The sequence below is a fragment of the Drepanopeziza brunnea genome (assembly GCF_022702325.1).
Source record: "Drepanopeziza brunnea f. sp. 'multigermtubi' strain 214-2 chromosome Unknown ctg19, whole genome shotgun sequence".
Lineage (NCBI taxonomy): Eukaryota > Fungi > Ascomycota > Leotiomycetes > Helotiales > Drepanopezizaceae > Drepanopeziza > Drepanopeziza brunnea.
In genome coordinates this window covers 3,115,252-3,137,204 of record NW_027094082.1, presented here as the reverse complement: position 1 = coordinate 3,137,204, position 21,953 = coordinate 3,115,252, and the positions used below count along the sequence as shown (strand labels likewise).

The window sequence follows — 21,953 nt, the reverse complement described above, 5'->3', positions numbered from 1 at the left end:
GCTCTCATTCTCGCAATATGCTGCCCATGATCCGGACACTCCCTCTCCCCACACGCCCTACTAGACTCCCTAGATTTCCTTCCAAATCCAAACTCGCATCATCTCGCCACCTGCTCTCCACCACCACCGCTTCTCGATCCCGAGACTCGCAGTATTACCGTACAGACTTTCATAGCCAGAGCGCTGGCTTCACAGGCTCCTATGAGACGGGAAGGCCTACAGAGGGTCCGCTATCAAAAGCTTCGAGTCATGGATCTGGAACTCAACGTCTGACTCCCTCGTTGCTGAAGGAGCACCTGGATAAATATATCGTTGGGCAGGACAAGGCCAAGAAGGTCACTTCAGTGGCCATCTTCAATCATTATCAACGGATTCGAGAGCTGCGGCGGCTTGAGGAGGAAGAAGAGGCAAAGGTCGACCAGCAGCATCGATGGGAAATGAGAGAGAGGGAGCGGAACGCGCATCCTGCTGAAAGTATGTTGTCACCTGATCATCTACACCCGTTCAAATACCGGTATCTCACAGTTATTTACATTCTTCCAGATGAATACCCAGGGCATATAGAAAGCGTAGACCTCAACAACCCCCATCCTTACCGCTCCCACGCCCAATTTCAATTCCAAGCCCAAGCCCAACCACCACCCTCTCCCTCGCCAGAACTCGGCTCCCTCCCCCTCCCACAGGACTCCCCAACTACCATCGAGAAGTCTAACCTCCTCCTGCTTGGTCCCTCTGGCGTGGGAAAGACCTACATCCTGTCCACCCTCGCCCGCGTCCTCGAAGTCCCCTTTGCAACCGTCGACTGCTCCTCCCTAACACAAGCAGGCTACATAGGAACTGACATCGAGTCATCCATCGAACGCCTCCTCCTCGCCTCATCTCACTCGATCCAAAAATGCGAGACGGGAATCATCTTTTTCGACGAAGTAGACAAACTCGCCAAACCAGCCATCATGACCCATGGCCGCGACGTCTCCGGCGAAGGCGTGCAGCAAGGCTTATTGAAAATGATAGAAGGGGCCACCGTCACCGTAAACGCAAAATCAGACCGGAATTCAAAGTCTGAAAATGCAGGGCGGGGACTCGATCGTGGAAGGGAATCAGCTCAGCAAGCGGGGAAGAGCGAGCAATACACCATTGACACGACAAACATCCTATTCGTATTCGCCGGCGCCTTCGTTGGACTAGAAAAGATCATATCTTCTCGCTTATCAACAGGACCATCACTTGGCTTCGGAGCACAGCTTAAATCCTCCCCTTCATCAACATCCCCAAAACTACTCTCATCCTCACCTACACCAGAAAGAAGAGTAAAAAGAAAAGAGCCCAACATCCTCGCCTCAGTCCTCCCTTCAGACCTCCAAACCTACGGCTTGATCCCCGAACTTCTTGGCCGCATCCCCATCACCGTTCCGCTGTCGCCGCTCTCCCTCCACCAGCTAATCACCATCCTGACCGCCCCCCGAAACTCCCTCGTCAGGCAGTTCACGGCTCTATTCAGCACCTACGGTATCCAGCTGAAATTCACCACGGGGGCTCTCCACGCCATTGCCGAGCGCGCACTCCACCCTGCCTCTTCCGCTTCCGCTTCCTCACCTAACGGGAAAGGTGCTAGTATCAGTGGGCAAGGCGGTATCGGCGCCCGCGGCCTCCGCAGCATCGTCGAGTCTCTATTATCGGAAATCATGTACCATGGCCCCGGGAGCGCCATCCGCTTCTGTCTCGTCGACGAAGCGTTCGTGCGGGGACAGCACCAGCACCATTCTTCCGTAGAGGAAGAGGAAGATGTTGATGACGAGGGGGAGGGGCATGCAAAGATGCCGCGTTGTTGGAGCCGCGGCCAGAGCCGGGCTTTCGAGGAAGCGTGGGAGGAGGAGGAGGAGGCATGGAAGAGGCGAGACGGAGATGAAGATGGAAACGAGGGCGAGGCTCGGGGTGCAAACGAGAAAGGGAAAGGGAAGGGGAAGGGGGAGGGAGAGAAGGATGAGGGTGGGGGCTTTGAGAATTTCAGGCGGCTGGGGAGTAGTGGCATGTAGGTAAGAATTTACTTGCTGGCTGACTGACTTACGGGTTGATGGGTTGGCTGGCTGCACTGGGATTTTGAGTCATTCGAGGCAAAGCATGGATTTGAGCTTTGAAGGAGTTGCGACTTGGCGTTAGGGGAGGGATATCTGATGATGCATGCATGCATACCTACGTGTGCTGTGTGGTTTATGGAGGGGCTTAGATGCAGCATGGTCGATCCATAGGTATTACCTGATGCAGCCAGAAATAACAGATATGCAAACATGAAGAACTGAGGACAGACTCTAGAACCTCCGATCACCTTCCTTCACCTCCCTCATGCATGAACGAATCAAGGAGCCATCAGAGTGAACAAGCAGAAGTCGTTATTAGGTCACGAACCCTCTATTCATTCTCTAACGCGCAGGCAAAAAAAAAAAAAGGAAAAAAAAAAGAACGAATACTTTGTACAAGCTTCCCCTCCCCTATCCTCTCTCCCATTCCACCCCATCACCTACCCTCCCTCCATGCAACACCTCATCCCCTTCACATAAGCACTTGATATCCATACCACGTCCGCCGTCTATCAATCCATTCACGCAAAGACTTTCCACGACACACCTCCACGACACACCTATAAGCACGGAGCACTCTCTCACTTTCTCTCCTCCCATGCACCAAAGACAAAGGAAACGGGAAGATATTGAGTGTGAGTGTACAGTGGTGAATAGAATGCCGGCGGTTGGTGGTTTGGTGGGATGCTCGCTCTACTTCTTCTTGGGCGCGCTCTGCACCATTCCCGGGCCGACGTAGCCTTCGGACGAGAGACCGGAGATAGGTTCGGAGTTTTGTGCCTGTGCGTCACACGTAAATGTCAGCTTTTCATTCCACACCAGAGGGGGTGTGTAAAGCTATCCTGCGATCCCGTATAGCTCCGTTCTCATGTCTCCCCAAGAGCTCTCCACCATATCATGTAGACCAGAGCAGAGGATGGGGGTGGGAAGTGGACAGACATACCCTCAGGTACTCATTCGTGGCCTCCTGGTACTCCTTGTTCATCGTGCTGGGGCTACCCTTTGCGAAAAAGCGTATGAAGCCGAACAGAACGGCCGAGACGCCAACTCCAGCACACGTGAATCCGAAGACCTTCCATCCCTCGTTGGGGTCAGGCTCAGCGCGGGGGCCGTGAGCGCCAAAGGCGATATAGTAGGCTATAGTTTTTCAATCCAATTAGCAATCATTCTTTCACTTGACATCCATGGCTGTCTATGTCAATTCTTCTGCTTTTCTTCCTGCTTCCCCCATACTCAAACCCCAAGTCCAGATTCCGAATCCCACTCCAATTGCCTCCCCCGATGCCATCATCAAGCTTCCAACGCGTGTCACCCCCACAGCCCAGATTTTATGTGTTCCGCAGATTTGAAATGTGTGATGTGGAAGGAAGAAGAGATGGACCTTACCAGCCTTCTTCTCCTGCAGCGTCATCTCGGCCCAGTTCACCTTCATGCGGTCCCGCAGCGCCATCCACAGGTCGGCCTGCTCCTGCGGCGGCATAGTCTCCCACCGCTTCTCGATGTTCGCCAGCATCGGGTTGGAGACGGCGTGCGCGCTTCTCTTCTGCACTGTCGCCGTTTGCCGTGTAAGGGCGAGGGCCCGCGAGCTGCGGAGGGCGGATTGGCGGAACATCGTGGGTGCTGGAGATGGGCGGCGGTAATGAGGGCTACTCAATTGGATCTCGGAGATTCTCAACAAAGATTTGCTGGAGGTCAGGGGGAGCTGTGAGGTTGCGCGTTGTGTTGAGATGAAAATAGGAATAGAAGATGGGGCTGTGATCCTGTGAGGCGAAGTCCACATCGTAAGGTATTTGCTTTTAGCGAGCTACTTACTATATTAAGCGGGGCCGCTTTTCCGTGATACCATGGTACGGGGCCTACCGGTAAGTATTACCCCTCGAGGCTGCCTCAAAAGTCTAGTTTCCACTTTAAACCCCCTGGTTACCCAACCCTCGAGGGGTAATACTTACACCTGGGACGTACGTAGTACTTGTAGTATTTCTGATCAGGTTTACGAAGCATCCTCGTTCGCCCTATTCTGGGTTTCTCAATGGGGAACTGGGCAGTAGGAAGACAGGATTGACGGGATTGACGGGATTGACGGGATTGACGGGATTGACAGAACTGACAGAACTGACAGAGATGAAGTATTACTGTGCAGCTTGGGGAGAGGGTTGCCAACGGGGACACGCACATCTACGGGCGTCGCTGTACATCTGTGCATACCGGTAGTACATACCTACCGGTAGGTACCGGTACCTACTCGTGCGGCCAGCATATCTGTCCCCATGTCGAAAATCATCTTAAATACCAAGTCAAATTTACCAATACTAAGTACTTAACCCAGCGTCACGACTTCGTATGGGAGATGGTCGTTGAATAAAAATAGAAGTTACTTGTCCGTTGCCATTTTTAGTAAAATGAGTAGATAGAATCAATTAAAGAGAGAGATATATATTCTCTCCTCCGCTGCCTTTCAGAACTCCTAATCATCCTTCCGCTCTTGCAAGCTTGTTCCCTTTCGTTATCTCTCCGAAACTTCTTTCTCTAATACTATTTCGGATAATTGCAAATATGATGTCACCATCGAAATCTCTTTGCGCGATCTTGCTTGTCTTCAGCTTTCTCTTTAGTAGAGCGCAAGGAGGAGTCATTGGTCAAGTAGTCTACGATAGAGAAGTTATCGGCTATCGAACAGTTTCCCCAGTAAGTGTCACTTTGGTTGATACGATGTAAGCTTATACTAATCACGCGAATGATAGCTGGAAGCCGCGAAGATCAATGAAAAGAACAAGCCAACTAGAGACTTAATTTTCGGTCAGATCCGCCAATTTAAAAATCAACTGGGGACCGGCTTCTCTCTGAGTGAGTTGATTTATGATATCTATGGGTGGGTACCTATACGTAGCACGCCAAGCTAATATTTCAAATAGCACAAGTACCTGCCCTCTGGGAAGGTGATCCAAGAGTCAAGAACTGGTACTGTGTTGTCGAAGCCGATCGCGAGAAGATGGAAGAGGCGCAAAAAGTATACATCCCAGAATACTACGAAAATACGTACCAAAATGGTCGGCGCCAGGAAATCCAATTATGGTTCGCAGGCGATCGCTACATCATGGAATACATCTGGCAATATATACGACATAGTCAAGGTGGCGAGAAAGCGCTTCGCTTTTCATATATCGCATCCAAGGGCTACAACATGCAGATGGTCATTCCAACTGAGGTGGTAAACAAAGACGAGTTGGAATTATGGTCTGAATGCTTCAAAACAAAGGAGGAGCTATTGGCATATTCGGACAAAACTGTCAATTGGGACAGTTGGAATATCAAGGGAGAGATTGGATTACCGAGTCCTGAAGCTTTGGTTCCATCATGGATCAATGACGCCTAGAACATGTTAGGCTTTGTAATGTAACGGGAAGGGCGTCTACGGAGGAGTATACGGGGGATAATTTTCGATAATGGGATAGACCTGCTGGTCGCACGAGTAATAGTAACACCAGATATGCGCTGTCACGCATATCCGACTTTCAAAGACACCACGATTTTTCGTCACTTCTATTCTAGCTTCGGGTTATGCTCTTTTGTGTTTGCACCATGTTTTTTATACATCTCTCAGCTACTTTTTCCCGCGGTGGGGGGGGGTTCGTGCCTTTTATTTGGACATTGATAGCATCCAGGAGCAAAGCGCAAGTATTGCGAGCTCCGACGCTGCTCTTACACACAGGCCGCATAAGCTCAAGTCATGCCCAAGCCCTATAGCGTTGGACGTAAGAGCTGCTCGAACTGATACAGAATGCACAACTTTTTTTTGTTCCAAGCGAGGATATACGTGATGACAAGAGTAGAGAAGGGGACGTCGGGAGAGCACCTGCCGTCAAGCAAGCTGAAAATCCCGATTATATTAGTTGTTTTCACTTTGACAATGAGATTTTTCTTTCCGACGCGGTGCTGTAAGGTTCTAAGCACCCCTGAGGATGTGAGTAGTACTTAGTACTTACTTAATATTTTCCCTGGGGAGGAAGTGCTTCGGACTTTCCATTGAGCCGCAGAGTGCTAGGTCCATCGAAACGTGGAATGTAACCGATGGGAGCGCTACAGCCCACTGAAAAGTAGCGTAAGAATAGAACCGAAAACCAACTTCACAACTTACTTTTAGGAATAGGTAGTTACAAAATAGCGGTTTCGACGGCCAAATCTCTCACGGCTCAGACCAACACAACTACAAAGACCGAGTAGGTACTTGGTCAAACCTGGCCGACGGAGTAGATGCCATGCGAGACCAGTCCTCTCTTGGCAAAAGAGTAGGTATCCTCCAAAGCAGCAAGGGCAGCTTAGCAAGCAATAAGTAGAGCCAAGCAAACAAACAAGCAGGGTCCAGAAAGACAGATGAGAGCAGAAAACCAAAGCGTGGAAGGCGCTCAAAGCATCATGTTCTGGTAGCCAAGGTACTACGCGGCTTGCATAAGGGATTTACGTAGTACCTAGTTCGGACTTTTGGAGGCTGGAGAACCTGAGTACGCAACCGTATCCGCGAGGTATGGGGGACGTCACCTTTCTCCTTTACCTTTACGGACGATAATGAAGTGCGAATCGTTGAAAAGGGGGCTTCTGTGGATTGCTGGCCATTCGAGATCGAGGGTTTCTACTTTCCCTTTTTCAACACATAGCTTTGTTTGAGGGCTGAGAAAGAAAATCTGCTATGTATTCATTAAAGGGATGGGATGGTAGGTTACATATATTATTGTAGTAGTAGTAGTACACAGTACAAGAGTTTCTACTCCGTACATGCCGGGGAGCCGGGTCCGAGGCATATCCTTGCTCGCTAAAAGATAAATACCATTGTACAGTTCGTTCTCGTTGTTTCAATAAGCTTTCATTCTACTAAGCTACTAAGCTGTAACTTTATCTTTATCGACCGAATCTTACCCTTATCAAACAACTTGTTTTAATCGGAAGTAGTTTTGATCTGATAAACTTTTGGGTATTTCTCTTGAATATAATCATGTATCCAATCTCAGACCGCTTCAATCGGGTTAAGATCGAGAGACAAAGCTAGTTGTAGCTATCCGATCGGCTCAATACTAAAAACTTTTGAACTTTTACTACTCAGTGTGAATCGAGCAGCGTGTCCGTTGGCGTTATCTTGCGAGATAATTGTAAAGAATCCTGTCGATGATGCAGTGGTGATTAGCCCGAACGACCAGTCGTAGAGTACCAGCCAGCAAGCTATATCTTGATTCACAGCTCGAAAGCGGCCATGGGTAGGTGGGTGGAACTTGACACCAACAAAGCCACCCTTTTGACCTCTGCCGCCAGCTCCGAGTCCAAAATTCGATCATCCCATCGACGCGCGAACGAGAAGCCGCAAGAGATCAGCCATTTCGCCCAAGGTGGCTAGGATGGATGGCTTCGCAGTGGCCTCAGTCGACTGTCACTTGATGACGTCGAGTTGGAACCTTTGAGTACAATCCACTTCAGCCGACAACTCTCTTTGCAAAGCCGAGCTCTTTAGTCACCTCGCCGCTCTCGAGACGGGTCCATTCTATCGTGGCACCCCTTGTCGATGTCTCGAACTACTAGTACGTACCTAGGACTTGCAGCATATTTCCGAGTTACCCGAATCGGTTTTGTTGCACGTCGCACTTATTATTGGAATGGAGTTGGGACATTAGTCTGTCTAGTCGTTCCGTGTTGAATTTGAGACTGAGACTGAGTTTGAGGTTGAGGTTGAGATAGCGATGGAGGATAACACCCAGCGGACCAAGCGAATCTCGGCTTGATCTCAAGGTCGAGTGAACAGGGCGAGAAGGTAACCGTCTACTTATCAAGGTCGAACCCAATGACGCAAGTCCCGCATAGTTGTACGTAGTATATTATTGTCGCTAATCGTCGCTTAGCAGCCCCCCACTCTAGCTCCACCACCTTATCAACTAGTGGGTATCATAGTCACGTGATATAGATATCTGGATTGGGTGAGAGGAGGTCAGGTGATGTGAGCCCTCTTTCTGTCTTCTTTCCAGGCAGCAGCTCATGGCATCATAGCGTAGTAATACTTATCATCGCGACACGTGTGAATTTCCGCTACTGTATGGCCTGTTTTGATGTTTTGAGTTGATGTTCCTATTGGCCCGGCTGGTGAGTGGTGCATTGCACATTGCACACTAAGAAGCAGCCCAGCCGGGCCGGCCAGATGGGGCAGAGACGGGTACGAGCTTGCATCCTCATCCGCCAGGAAGTCAGGATCAAGTTCAACTGTCATGCGGCTTGAAAATTTTCGTCATGAAGACGATGACAATACACTCGCGATAATGCTCGGCCGGGCTCGCTATTAGACTGGTTGCTATCCGGATTATCGTGGGGAGAGGGAGGGGAACGGGAGTCGGTGGTCTGGCACGTGGGCAGTGGCACCGACCGACCTCTCCCGCAAATGCTCCTGTGGGAGCGGGAGTGAGGCCATCTGCTCGACCAAAGCTGGGCATCGTCGCTCATCCCCGGAGCAGCGGCGGTTGTTGGTACCGGTATGGTGCCTACATCGGAGAGAATAGGGGAATCCGTACTCGTGACTCCTGTCGCTGTAGGTGATGGCTGGCACATCTGGTGAGACTTTGTCGCAGAGGCTTTTCTTTGGATCATACAAGTCTTGAGGTCATGGATGGGTCCTTGGGGTCGCAAGCTAGATAGGTGTATATCGTAGTATATCGTAGTATATAAAAACAAACTAAAAAGTAGGTCGGTAGGTCGGTAGGTAGGTAGGTAGGTAGATAGGATTAGCAAAACAAGCACAAAAAACAGCCGACGTAGGCGTAGGTAGCTGATCAATAGCTCATGAGCAGGAGTCAAACCTTGCCTTGCCTTGCCTTGTCCTCCTCATCCTCATCCTCAGATTCCTCACCCACAGCTACCGGCACCTTACCAAGCTACTAGCGCCCGTACCCCGTGATATGGCGCTAGCTAGCTCTTAGTCCTTGGCTCAACCAATTGCTTTAACCCCCACCATCGGCCGTGAACTGTTCATCTTCCCACTTCCCACAATATCTCCCAACTCTTCCCTCTTCATACATCTCTCCCTAACCAGAAAAAAAACACCCCCCCAACAACTTCATATCAAATGTAAGTATTTCTCCAGATCTCTCACCTCCAACACTCCACCAGCAACAGCTACGGCCACAGCTACAGCTATAGCTACAGCTACAGCTACTGCCCCTCGTCGAGCTTCCAAAAAAAAAAAAAAAATCGAGCTGAACCATCTAACCCGTATCATAGAATCATGGCTCCTACCAAGGTTGGAATCAACGGCTTCGGTCGTATCGGTCGTATCGTCTTCCGCAATGCCATCGAGCACAATGACATTGACATCGTCGCCGTCAACGACCCTTTCATTGAGCCCCACTACGCCGTGAGTTACCCCGCCCCCGCTCCCGGCCCCTCACACTTCCACACACAGACAGCATAATATGAATATGAAGCTGACGCCGTATCACTCCCGCAGGCCTACATGCTCAAGTACGACTCCACCCACGGTCAATTCAAGGGCACGATCGAGGCTCTCGAGGATGGATTGAAGGTCAACGGCAAGCTCGTCAAGTTCTACGCCAAGAAAGACCCCTCCGAGATCCCATGGAGCGAGACGGGTGCATACTACGTTGTCGAGGCCACCGGTGTCTTCACCACCACCGAGAAGGCCAAGGCTCACTTGAAGGGAGGCGCCAAGAAGGTTGTCATCTCTGCACCTTCCGCCGACGCCCCCATGTACGTGATGGGTGTCAACGAGAAGACCTACAAGTCCGACGTAGAGGTCATCTCCAACGCTTCCTGCACCACCAACTGCCTTGCTCCTCTCGCCAAGGTTATCAACGACGAGTTCGGTATTGTCGAGGGTCTCATGACCACCGTTCACTCCTACACCGCCACCCAGAAGACCGTCGATGGTCCATCTGCAAAGGACTGGCGTGGAGGCCGAACTGCTGCTCAGAACATCATTCCCAGCAGCACTGGTGCCGCCAAGGCTGTCGGAAAGGTTATCCCAGAGCTCAACGGCAAGCTTACGGGAATGTCTCTCCGTGTCCCAACCGCCAATGTGTCCGTTGTTGATTTGACCGTCCGCCTCGAGAAGGGTGCTTCTTACGATGAGATCAAGGCTGCCATCAAGAAGGCTTCCGAGGGTCCTCTTAAGGGTAATTTTGACTGCTGAGATTTTCAACCCTGAATCACCTGCTAATTGAGGCCAGGCGTTCTTGGATACACTGAAGATGATGTTGTTTCTACCGATTTGAACGGAGATACCCACTCTAGCATCTTCGATGCCAAGGCCGGAATTTCACTTAACCCGAACTTCGTAAAACTGGTGTCGTGGTACGATAATGAATGGTTAGTCGTCCCATTTTATTCACCCGCCTCACTTGCAGTCTCTGGTTCCAGCTTTCTTTGTCTTGCATTCAGTCTGATCCGAGAAATCGTCCCTTCCCCCACCAAAACATGTCTGTATCACAGCTGCTGACCCATTCTAATCTAGGGGCTACTCCCGCCGCGTTCTCGACCTCCTCAGCTACATTGCTAAGATTGACGCCGGCAACTGAGGATTCTCTTGAGGGCGCAGCTGTTCAAGCTTAGGGATAAAACATTGGCAGCGGCAGTGAGGGTCCGGAGGGATTGGTTAGGAAGCCTGAGAAGGCGCGTAGACATAGATTATGCTGCGCTCGCATAGAAAAATGCAACCTTGTGTACACTATTCATTCTGTGTGGCTTCTACATTGCTGGCATTCTTTTCGGTGGGTGCCCAGTTTATATTGAGGCTCTTTCTTTCCTTCCTTGCTTGCGAGATGGCTGCGACATGAGGAACCCCGCTTTCCTTCTATCTCTCTCCTCTCTTCCTCCACTCCTCTTCTCTCTTCTGCCCTTCCTTCATCCTTTCGTCCTTCTCTCCAATCTACAGACAGGTACTCCTCTGTACATCCTGCACACCATGGCGTGGCCTCCAAGAAGCAAGGATCAGTAACATGGGCTTGAAAGAAGCGGTAAAGAGCCGCTCCTCATGTATCAATGCTTCCCCAAAAATCATCCAGGCAATCGGTTACACGAGTCGACCTCAGACGCAGCCTTTAGATATAGAACCAGACGGCAAAGATGGAAGGAGGTCGCCGGTTGCCGGTTGATGAAGATGAGTCAGCCATCTAATCGCCCTCCCTTCCTGACAAGATCTGGATATGATAGGATTTGGATGTGGGAGTTGCTTTACTCGGCTCGGAGGAGGGGGGAGGGGCTGTGAAGAGGAAGAAGAAGGGGATGTTGTTGTTGTTGTTGTTGTTGTTGTTGGGGTTGGGGTTGGGGTTGGGGTTTGAATGAATGGCCTGGATTGTCGAGGGGATAATTTGAGGATTTATGGGATGGGTATAGGTATATATGTACCTTATATATATGAGAGGGGATGGATATTGTGCTGGCTTTATGGCTTGAAAACTTCCGGGAGAGCTCGAAGTTGGAATGGCAAATTTCTGTTATTGGTTGCTCTAATACGGTCTTGATAGCTTTTATTCAAGCTACAACTCGCTTCCGAGCAAATACGGCAGCCTTATTTACCATCGCGAGGCCACCAGGCTATAACTTCGCCTATACCATCCCACCGCGACGGTGGCCCAAGCTCCTATCGCGTCTCTCAATCTCCAAAACTCCGGACTTACTTACCCCACGGCCTTACCACCACAACAACAAACTTTCTTCTCCTCCGCCAACCCTTGGAATTAAGGAAAATTCTGGCGGAATCCTAGCTCCGCTGTCGCTCGCAAGGTAGAAACCGCGGACTTGTCACGACGAGGGTGGGACTCGAAGAGTACCGGGCGGCCAATGGGATTTGATACCTGCAGCTAGGAACTTGGTAAGTCGCGTGATTTACCATCAATTTTTGTCGTCTTCTGCAATCATTGTTTACTTCTCCTTCTCCTACTCCTGCTTTTGCGCTGAGCTTTGCTGTTTCGGTTAATTCGAGTCACGGGCCGGGAAAGAAGAAGGGAGATCGGGGATGGGGGAGCGGAAGGGCTCGCGTCATATGATTATTATTTATCCATTGTCGTTCCTACTATCACTGCTGTTGGTCGTGTTGTATCATTAATTGCTTGGCCTGTCGACAATTGTTTTGCTGTCCTGGCTGATGTCCGTTCCCTCCTCGAAGAGGTAATCGGCTATCGGATAAATCTTCTTCAAAGTCTCGATGCTGATGAAATCTGAAGATATAGGAATCCTACGCACTTCGCTAGTGCAGCTCAAGAACAGATCAGCTCCTTTGTTTTCGTCGTGACGAGTCAGTTGCAGAAGCGTCGTTACATAACAGTCCTACGTTTTCTTCATCGCTTTTGCATTCGATTACGAATTTTTAGCCTCTCTATTTCTCCCTTCTCCGACCAAGGCTTTTTTTTTAAGCACCGGGTCACAAACCTTCTTAGATCATTAACAACCAACTCAAAACGACCGACATGGACGTGCTCATGGACACCAATGAAGAGGCGCACATCAGCAACGGCGCTATCAAAACTGGCACCGTGGATCCTCGAGTCCTTGCCCGAAGCAGAGGGTCTGAGACTCCTGGATCGACCCAAGATGCGACCGACGACGGATCACAATCGAAATTACAACCCACGTCTCAAAAAGCCAAAGATGTTGCTATTCGGAAGGCGGGCTTGCCTACGGGATGCTGCTACGATGATAGAATGAAATTTCATGCCAACGCAGATTTTTCCTCAAGCCCCCACCATCCTGAAGATCCCCGCCGGATAGAGGCGATCATGACAGAGTTCAAGACTCATGGTCTCATTCTGGAACGATCACAGATCCAGGTCAAGAATGAGATCAAGCTCGACCCAAGCAAGTATATGTGGAGGATTGCTGCGAGGGAGGCGACTCGGGAAGAAATCTGTACGGTGCATACAGCATCGCATTTCGAATGGGTTAGATCGTTATCTCAGATGTCCTCCGAAGACCTAAGGCAGCTTACCAACGACTACGACAATGGAAGAAAGTCTCTATATGTTGGTAACCTCACATACGAGGCTGCTTTGATCTCTGCGGGTGGAGCAATCGAGACGTGCAAAAATATCGTCGCTGGTAAAGTGAAGAACGCGATTGCCGTCATCCGTCCACCTGGTCACCATGCCGAGCACAACGAGTCGTTGGGCTTCTGCATCTTTAATAACGTCCCAATCGCCGCCCGAATCTGTATGGCAGACTATCCAGAATCCTGCCGGAAGGTCCTGATTCTTGACTGGGATGTCCACCATGGCAACGGAATCCAGAACATATTTTACGACGACCCAAACGTGCTCTACATCTCGATCCATGTATACATGAACGGGTCATTTTACCCAGGTCAGCCCGAGATTGACGGAATTCCGGATGGTGGCCTTGATAAGTGTGGTGTGGGGAAGGGGTTGGGAAAGAACATCAATATCGGCTGGCCAGAACAAGGTGTCGGAGATGGGGAATACATGGCGGCCTTCCAGAGGATCGTGATGCCCATTGCCCAGGAATTCGATCCAGACTTGGTCATCGTCTCGGCAGGCTTTGACGCTGCGGCTGGCGACGATCTGGGAGGATGTTGGGTCTCTCAAGCTTGCTATTCCCACATGACGCACATGCTCATGTCGCTCGCCAACGGAAAGGTAGCTGTCTGCTTAGAGGGTGGGTACAACTTGGGAGCCATCTCAAGATCCGCACTCGCTGTTGCGAAGACGCTGATGGGTGAGCCTCCCATGCGGCTTAAGATCCCACCTCTCAACAAGGCTGCTGCGCACACTCTTGAAAATGTCAAGAGGATACAATCGGCGTACTGGGAGTGCATGCGACCAGGCGTTCTCCCGCTTTCGGCTCTAAAAGAGATGGGAATGAGTCGAATGAGCGATATCATCCGATCTGCACAGAAGATCGGACTTGCTGAGAAGCATGACATGATTCCTCTGTACATCCAGCGGACAAAGATCAGTCGGTCTTTTGAAAATCAGGTTCTAGTTACGCCTGAACTGCATAGGGCGAAGAAGATCTTGCTAATCATTCATGATCCGTAAGTTCCTCTTGTCAAGCACGATAATTTTCCTAACCGACAAAACTAGACCTCAGGTCTACGCCCAGCCAGATCCCTACGATAATTCTGTCGACGCACATAACTCATTTGTGGTAAGTATGAGATTCTACAAGCTTGAACAGAGACTAAAGATGTTAAAGACGGAAGGAATTCTCCCTTACATCGACTGGGCCATCAATCATGGCTTTGGCGTCATCGACATCAACTGCCCACAGCACATCTCGCAACCTTCCGACACTGACCCGTATGTGCCCAAGCCGACCGAAGGCACCATGGGAACGCAAGTGCGAGATTTGCTTTGCTTTATCTGGGATAATTACCTCGAACTGAATCGCGATGCAAGTATCACGCTGATGGGTGTTGGTGACGCCTACTTTGGCATCAAGCAGTTATTGGTCGCAAGAGGTTCGTATCTACCGTCCCGTGGTATACTTACGTCTGTATCTTTTAACGTTCCATAGATGGTGCTAAGGACAAGATTGCTGGAATCGTTTCTTTTGTGACTGGCGCCCTTCGACCCGTCAAATCTGAAACCGACCCTACGCTTTCTCGCTGGTATCAAAGCAACTCTTTGATCTATGTCTCGCCTGGACACGCCTGCTGGTATGATGAGGATTCGCTGAAGAAAATTAAGAAGCACCGTTTCGGCCAGGTTGAAAAGGCAGATATTGTCCTTACCCAAGGAGATGTCGATGGGACTGGGCTGGCGAAGATGCTGATGCGACACCAGGCTGATGCGAAGAAATTTATGATGATGAGTGTGAGAAATTGGGTGGAAGAGAAAGAGGAGCAAGAGGATACGGATGAGGATGAGCTAGCGCGCCCGGATATCGTCATGGACGACTTGCAAATGGGTGCGCCGAGGAGTGTAAGGACGCCGGTTCGAGCGTGATCTCTTCTGGCTGGCAACATTGGTGATGAGGAAGGCAATGACAGAAGATGTGAGATGCCTGCCGGGTTGCTGGTGTGCGGCCATTCAAAGAGTGTAACACCGGAGGCCATTGGGTGTACGAGCGGTCGGGATCAACTCTTCCGCCGATCATCACGATTTGCTGCATGATCAAGAGATGCATGTAGGTATCCATTGTAATATACAGCAGCAGAACGTCAAGAAAACTTGGGTTTCTCCCCCGTTATGCAAAGTAAATAAGCTGGCGGAGAATCGTTGTTCCAGGTTCCTAAATGAAAGTGGGTCCACGACTCACCCAACCTCGTCTTTCCTTTCCCTTCCTCTCTACCAGCACAACATCAATCATGCTTCAATCACCACTAACCAGTCGCCCGCGACTGGCTCCCTCGAGCAGCAGAATGTCGCAAGATGTCTTCAGCTCCAGATCCCTCCATCGCCCCAACGAAGGGGTGTCTGGGAGTTAGGTTACCTGGCTCCCCTGCCGTTGGTGGCTGTATATTACAGCTTCCACCGCGGTCCACGCTCTTTGCGCGTGCTGGTCGATATATCATCGACATATTTTTATTTCTGTTTGAGAGTATTTGGTGCAGAGGGTGTGTTTGTTGCGGTTGAAGAGAGGAGGCTGTCAAATACGTTGATCAGACTGTACGAGGGAAGGAGTGAGAAGCTGTCTATGCAGATATAGAAAGAAAGAGTATTTCTCCCCTCCCATCCATCTGCATAAAAATCCTGCCAAAAGTATCTTTCTGACAGACAGATAGAACAAAACAATCGCCCCAAAACACAATCCAACACCAAGCGCTGATCCACCATGTCCATCACCAAACTCTCCACCGAGATCTTGCAAAAGATCTACGACGAATCCGAGCTGGCCGACCTCCTTGCCCTCGCTCGTACATGTCGAAGAACCCACCGCGCCTTCCATGGCCGACGCATGCATCTCCTCACCCAAGGCCTACACAATTCTTTCTCTCCTCTCCCCTCCCTCCTCAAGCTCGTCCTCTCCAACGAGCCCGACAAAACTCGCAAACCCATTGGCACCGAAATCCGCATCGATACACTTCTCTCACGCATAACATCAGTTACACCCACTACAAAACTCACCCTCGAACAGATGAAGAAGATGATTCACTATGGCAAAATCGCAGACCGCTGGACAGAACTCTACCCTCGTCTGCGGTGGAGAATAGGCTCCGACAATCGTCGCTTGCTACATAGGCACGAGAAAGAAAGGTTGCGGAGAGCCATATACCACCACTGGACGTACACCACGCTCTTCCATTCCCGCACCTACACGCAATACTCGCCCTACCCGCCATCCCCCGCCTCCTTCGACGACCCTCGCCACAGACTCCTCCGCACGTACAGCACAGTGGAGCACATCCAGCTCTCCGAGTTCCTCGCCCATGTAGAGCAGCTGGTGGAATCCGACCTCTACCCCTCCAACTCCATTGTACAGGAGCACTACCTGCACTCCCTGCCGCCCCGTGCCCTGGCTAAAATCGCCTGGGGCGAAGGCAGTGAGTATCGCCGACTCGTGCGCGACATCATGAAGCTCTCCCCAGCCGACATTCTCCACCTCGTTGAGAATACGACTACCAAGACGGAGCGCATGGACTTTCTGTACGCGAAAGAAGCGTGTTTCGGGGACGTGCCTGCAACTATGAACTACGCGCTCTCCACCGTCTCCGTGGAGCGAGCAAGGCACTTTTGGGGGTTAGAAGGCGAGGCGCTGAAGTTTGTCTTGCCGTGTCTGCAGTTCCCGTCTCTCGGACCAAACTCCCTACCACTGGACAAAGATCTCCCGGATGGCAGCCTAGTTTTTGGGATTGTGGACTGTGAGGCGAGGGCGAGGTTCGAGGCTTCGAGATTGTTGGGCGGTGTGGAATTCGACAGCGTCCAGACCGGGGAGTGGGGTGCGTTTTGTAGGAGTATCGGGATCGAAGAGGTGGTGGAGCAGGAGGAGGAGGACGACGAAGATCCTTGACATAGGGTTATGGGATACGTATACTAGATACGGGCGGTGGCTTTGATTCGGGGTCTTTGTTTCTCTACAGTAAGATACATGTTGATAAAGTAAGCAGATGGGGCGTTATACGTAAGATGTATAATTCACCATTCCTCAGCTGTTACTTATTCTCTTTTTTACCTTGCCCTTTCCGCCTCTGGTCCATCTACCAGGTTGCTATCAGTGTAAGCTAAAAAGAAACATGAATCATTGATCTTTTGCTCAAAAGGCGCGTCTCGTGAATATTCGAGAAGCTAGATGAATCCGAGGAAAATCGGCATTATCTGTAACCGACACCCTCGCCAATACTTATCAAGCAGACGCTGCGAGTGAACCAGCTACCGGTATCCCAAGCTTTTCCGTTCCCGTCCCAGATCAGCTACGAGTCCAAATCGACGACAACCCTGCGCCCTCTGCCAGCCATCCCAATACCCTCGACCTGGAATCCCAGGTCCTCGAGGCTCCGAGGCTCAACCATATTCCTCCCGTCAAAGACGTACATGGGTTTCCGCATACCGCGGGCAACCTTCTCCCAATCGACCTTGGCCTTCAGAGCCGCCGGCTCCAGCTCTAGGCTGACAGAGAACGCCTTCTCGGTCTCAGACGTGCCCCTTCGAGGCGTAGCGGGCGGAGTACTGACCGCCACACTCCTCTCTGGCGCCGCCGACGTTCTGTTGCCGAACTCGTCCCACTCGGTCACGATCACGACCGCGTGAGCGTCCTGAGATGCCTCGTACGGCGTCTGGTAGACCTTCACCCGCTCTCTAACGATTCGGGGGTCGTCACAGGAGGCCTCGAGCTCGTGGCGGATGTTCTCTTCCGGAGCCTGGGGGTCGTAGATTCCGATATCTGCGCCCTCCATCATGAGATGGTGGCAGATGCTGATCGCCGCGCTCTCTCTCACGTCGCCGGTGTCTTTCTTGAACGCAAAGCCGAAGACGGCGATCTTCTTGTTCGCGAGAGAGTGGTGCAGGCATGCCACGATGCGGCGTGCGAAGCGATCCTTTTGGTACTCGTTGATGTCGTTGATCGACTTCCAGTATGCCGCTACCTCAGGGAGGTGGAGAGCCTCGGCGATGTACGACATGCTGAGGATGTCTTTCTTGAAGCAGGAACCGCCGTAGCCAGCAGAGGCGGACAACATCTTGGGGCCGATCCGAGCGTCCAGACCGCATGCTCTGGAGACTTCGGAGACGTTGGCTCCTGTCTGCTCGCAGATTGCACTGAGGGCGTTGATACTGCTGATTCGCTGTGCGAGGAGGCAATTGGCAGCGAGTTTGGCCAGCTCGGATGACCAGAGGCTGGTAGTGATGATCTTCTCCCTCGGGACCCAGGCCGCGTAGACGTCGACCAGCGAAGCAGCAGCCCGGATTCCTGCTTCGGTGGATAGGGAACCGACGAGGATGCGATCTGGCTCGAGCAGGTTCTTGATGGCGGTTCCCTCGGCCAGAAACTCCGGATTGGAGAGGATCTCGAATTTCACGCCCGGTCTGCAGTTTGCCATGAGGATCTCGCGCATGTTGTCTGCCGTCCGGACGGGAACCGTGGATTTCTCGACGATGATCTTGTCTGATGCTGCTACGTCGGCGATTCTCCGAATAGCAGACTCGAACCATGACATCTCGGGTGCTCTTCCCTTGCCCCTCCCAAGGCTCTTTGTTGGTGTGTTGACACTGACGAAGATGCAATCGGCGTCTATGATGGCAGTATCGATATCCGTGGAGAAGAAGAGGTTCGCGGGTCTACCTTCGTGGTTGTCGCGAGCTGATTGCACAACTTCCATCAAGTCCGGTTCGTGGATGGGAAGGTCGTTGGATTGCCATGCTTCAATACGTTCGACGCTGAGATCTACGATTGTGACTCTGATATCTGGATTCTTGTTCGCAATCACCGAACATGTTGGGCCTCCCTGCTCGCACTGTCAGCTTCGACGCGCCAGCCCAGCCCAGCCCAGCCCAGCCCAGCACAGCACAGCACAGCTTGGAAAGTGGAAGTGGAAGCAAGGAGTATCTACAACGTATCCAGCGCCGATACAACAGATCTTTGTGATTTTCGGGTGGTCAATCTGAGGAATCAGCTCTCGCGCTCTCTTCCCGCCATGAATGCCAGCTGATGAAGGGATCCCATCATCGATAACTTTCGAACTGCTCATTGTCAATGGCTCGCCCTGGCCGTGAAAAGCAATCGAGGGGGCCATTGCCCACCCCCGAAGAATCTGCGGAAATCGAGTGTCGAATGTTCTTACCCGGAATCTAAAGGGAAGGAGGTGAGAGGCAATCTCCTCGGATGCTAGCGAGGGTTCGAAGAGGTCCTTTCTCTACATGAACGGAGAGCAGGCTACCTGGAGAGCTCCTAAGGTGAGTACCACGGGGATGCCTCATTCTATCGACCTTGAGCGGCAGAGACTGAGAGTTTTCTATCCTGGCCTTTTGGTCAATCATTTCCTCTCCAGCGATCTCTAGACTTCAACGAATCCCAATAATGCTAAACCCGAGGCGAAATCCGCTGGAGCTCTACTGGACATCTCTTGGCAAGAGTGTAGCTATGAAGCCAAGGAGCTGAGCTTATTCTCTATTGCGCAAGCTCCAGGGTATAGTATAAAACATGGAGCGGCTCGACTGATGCTGAAATGAAGCTATTTGTTTGTCTCGATGGCGGACTGTGCTGGGCTCGGTTAATTGGCATGTACACGAAGGGACAATCAGTGTCGGTCTATATTGGCTCTAAATCTGACGAGAACAGGCACAAAGCTTAGATCAGAAAAACTTTAAACAGACGGCTCCTGCAGTTGGCAACTCGAGAAGTCCGCAAGAGTTGGAGGTTGGAAGGAACAACCCAAGTTTCCCAACCCGCTGATAATTGCTCGCTATCAACTGGTGAGCTGGCGGCATCACAGCCACAAGAGTCCTTCGAGTACATATGTGTCGCTAGATAGCTTCCAGTATACGATCAAGCTTTACGCGTGGCCTTACACGGGTAGTGTTGAGTAAGACCGGCTGTTCCCACTGCATTTCCACTTCTCGATTCCGCCAAGAGCTCGGCAGCAACAGCAGCAACAACAACAACAAAAATATGGATCCCGTCGCGAGGAGAGCTTTCTCAGATTCAGCATGTATCGGACTAGAGACTGAATTTCCGCGACATTCGGAGTCACTCGACGTAAGGCTGGTCGATGTAGCCTCCAGGTCGCAACTCTCAGGCACGGCTTTTTATGATGCGCATGATGTTGAGGCTGGCTATGATCCAAAAGAAACATTACTGTTCCATGAGACGGATCTCGAGGCACAGAAATCGGATTTAGATCTCGCGTCGAAAGCGGCTCCTCTGGAATACACAATTCCTCTGCGTACGAAGCTCTTCTACCTTGGGACATACCTACTCTTAAACTTGTCCCTGACGATTCACAGCAAGTTGCTGCTGGGAGAGGTCAGTTGGATCATCAGGTTGTCCGAAGCTGCGACTGACACCTTTTTTTTTTTGCCAGTTCAATTGCCCATTCCTCTTGACTGCTTTCCATACTGGAATGACATCCGTTGGATGTTATATTCTCATGGTTCGTGGATATATCAAACCAACAATTCTGTCGACCCAAGACAATCGAGTGATCGTGGCGTTCTCGGTGTTGTGCACTATCAACATAGCGATATCAAACGTCTCGCTGTAAGTCCCCCGAGAAGATTCATAGAGGTCGCATGTCTAATATGTCAACACAGAGGCTTGGTATCCGTATCTTTCCATCAAATTGTCCGTTCAACGGCCCCAGTCTGTACCATCCTCATCTACAAACTCTACTTTGGCCGCACCTACTCCCTCCCGACGTATCTATCCTGCATCCCAATCATCACCGGTGTCTCCATGGTCGCCTACGGCGAATTCGACTTCACCGCCTGGGGTTTCACCCTCACCATCTCCGGGGTCCTCCTCGCCGCCCTGAAGACCATCCTTTCCAATCGGCTCATGACAGGCAACCTCTCCCTCCCGCCGCTCGAGCTCCTCTTCCGCATCTCACCCCTCGCCGCCCTCCAATCTCTGGCCTACGCCATCGTCACCGGGGAAGGCAGCGGGTTCCGGGATTTCGTGGCCGCGGGTTCCCTCACCCCCGGATGGACGGCTGCGCTGCTCATCAACAGCGGCATCGCATTCCTCCTCAACATCTCTTCCTTCGGCACAAACAGGGTCGCTGGGGCCCTCACCATGGCCATCTGCGCGAACCTGAAGCAGATCCTTACGGTCTTGCTCGGGATCGTTATCTTCGACGTCAGGATCGGAGTCTTTAACGGCGTGGGCTTGGTCGTTGCGATCTCTGGCGGGGCGATCTATAGCAAAGTCGAAGTCGGTAATCATTTGAAGAAGAAGAAGGAGACGAAGGAGGAGGCAGCAACACTATCCAATTCGTAACTCGCGTCTTTCTTTCTTTCTTTCTTTCTTTTTTTTGCCTTCCACTTTCCAGCCCTTAATGGCATCGTCGGGCCTTTACACGATAAAGCTAGGATCTTGCACAAGTAATAAAGACAGGATAGATAGGATACATACATGTAATAATACCAGACAGACCCTCGTTCTCCACGACCGCGGCCTCGGTAGATCTCTAGTACTACTTGACTGCGTAGCTAGCCACAACCCGATGGATCGATCACATCTAGCCAGCTACCTCGTCTCAAACGAACGCCGTCCAGGGAAGAAGGCCTCCAATAAACCAAAAAAGGCAAGGTTGACGTCGAGGCTTCCCTAGACCCTAGATCTGTAATCTCCGCCCGATGGTTTGCTAACTAACGGTCCTTCACCTCCCGTACCGGTATCTCCCCTCTCTGTGTCACGCAGCGGGCTGTTCCCGTTGTTGGAAAGAGGAATGGGTGGGTGACTTTGGTGAGTAGCGTCACGTGTATGTTTTTTTTTTTTTTTTTT

General features: G+C 51.2%; 8 protein-coding genes across 8 annotated transcripts; 6 read left to right on the top strand and 2 right to left on the bottom strand.

Moving 5' to 3' along the window:
- Nucleotides 1–17: 17 nt before the first annotated feature.
- L3040_009561 (uncharacterized protein) lies at nucleotides 18–2,036 on the top strand (the record flags this gene model as incomplete). The annotated part of the gene is made up of 2 exons (XM_007293321.1): nucleotides 18–474; nucleotides 544–2,036. The coding sequence occupies 2 exons, from the start codon at nucleotides 18–20 to the stop codon at nucleotides 2,034–2,036; spliced, it is 1,950 nt and encodes a 649-aa protein (XP_007293383.1).
- A 735-nt stretch (nucleotides 2,037–2,771) lies between these two features.
- On the bottom strand, nucleotides 2,772–3,858 carry L3040_009560 (uncharacterized protein; the record flags this gene model as incomplete). The annotated part of the gene is made up of 3 exons (XM_007293322.1): nucleotides 2,772–2,858; nucleotides 3,022–3,215; nucleotides 3,465–3,858. 3 exons carry the CDS (start codon nucleotides 3,856–3,858, stop codon nucleotides 2,772–2,774), a joined length of 675 nt encoding a protein of 224 aa, XP_007293384.1.
- A 773-nt stretch (nucleotides 3,859–4,631) lies between these two features.
- On the top strand, nucleotides 4,632–5,451 carry L3040_009559 (uncharacterized protein; the record flags this gene model as incomplete). Its single annotated transcript, XM_007293323.1, has 3 exons — nucleotides 4,632–4,763; nucleotides 4,820–4,922; nucleotides 4,991–5,451. The coding sequence occupies 3 exons, from the start codon at nucleotides 4,632–4,634 to the stop codon at nucleotides 5,449–5,451; spliced, it is 696 nt and encodes a 231-aa protein (XP_007293385.1).
- Nucleotides 5,452–8,644: 3,193 nt separating this feature from the next.
- On the top strand, nucleotides 8,645–10,639 carry L3040_009558 (uncharacterized protein; the record flags this gene model as incomplete). The annotated part of the gene is made up of 7 exons (XM_007293324.2): nucleotides 8,645–8,660; nucleotides 8,886–8,992; nucleotides 9,139–9,173; nucleotides 9,327–9,459; nucleotides 9,553–10,237; nucleotides 10,292–10,430; nucleotides 10,576–10,639. The coding sequence occupies 7 exons, from the start codon at nucleotides 8,645–8,647 to the stop codon at nucleotides 10,637–10,639; spliced, it is 1,179 nt and encodes a 392-aa protein (XP_007293386.2).
- A 1,890-nt stretch (nucleotides 10,640–12,529) lies between these two features.
- Nucleotides 12,530–15,022, top strand: L3040_009557 (uncharacterized protein; the record flags this gene model as incomplete). Its single annotated transcript, XM_066156008.1, has 4 exons — nucleotides 12,530–14,109; nucleotides 14,159–14,222; nucleotides 14,271–14,535; nucleotides 14,592–15,022. 4 exons carry the CDS (start codon nucleotides 12,530–12,532, stop codon nucleotides 15,020–15,022), a joined length of 2,340 nt encoding a protein of 779 aa, XP_066010276.1.
- Nucleotides 15,023–15,851: 829 nt separating this feature from the next.
- L3040_009556 (uncharacterized protein) lies at nucleotides 15,852–17,027 on the top strand (the record flags this gene model as incomplete). Its single annotated transcript, XM_007293326.1, has 1 exon — nucleotides 15,852–17,027. One exon carries the CDS (start codon nucleotides 15,852–15,854, stop codon nucleotides 17,025–17,027), a length of 1,176 nt encoding a protein of 391 aa, XP_007293388.1.
- Nucleotides 17,028–17,427: 400 nt separating this feature from the next.
- On the bottom strand, nucleotides 17,428–19,200 carry L3040_009555 (uncharacterized protein; the record flags this gene model as incomplete). Its single annotated transcript, XM_007293327.1, has 2 exons — nucleotides 17,428–18,957; nucleotides 19,063–19,200. 2 exons carry the CDS (start codon nucleotides 19,198–19,200, stop codon nucleotides 17,428–17,430), a joined length of 1,668 nt encoding a protein of 555 aa, XP_007293389.1.
- Nucleotides 19,201–20,120: 920 nt separating this feature from the next.
- Nucleotides 20,121–21,446, top strand: L3040_009554 (uncharacterized protein; the record flags this gene model as incomplete). The annotated part of the gene is made up of 3 exons (XM_007293328.2): nucleotides 20,121–20,474; nucleotides 20,533–20,708; nucleotides 20,762–21,446. The coding sequence occupies 3 exons, from the start codon at nucleotides 20,121–20,123 to the stop codon at nucleotides 21,444–21,446; spliced, it is 1,215 nt and encodes a 404-aa protein (XP_007293390.2).
- Nucleotides 21,447–21,953: the final 507 nt, after the last annotated feature.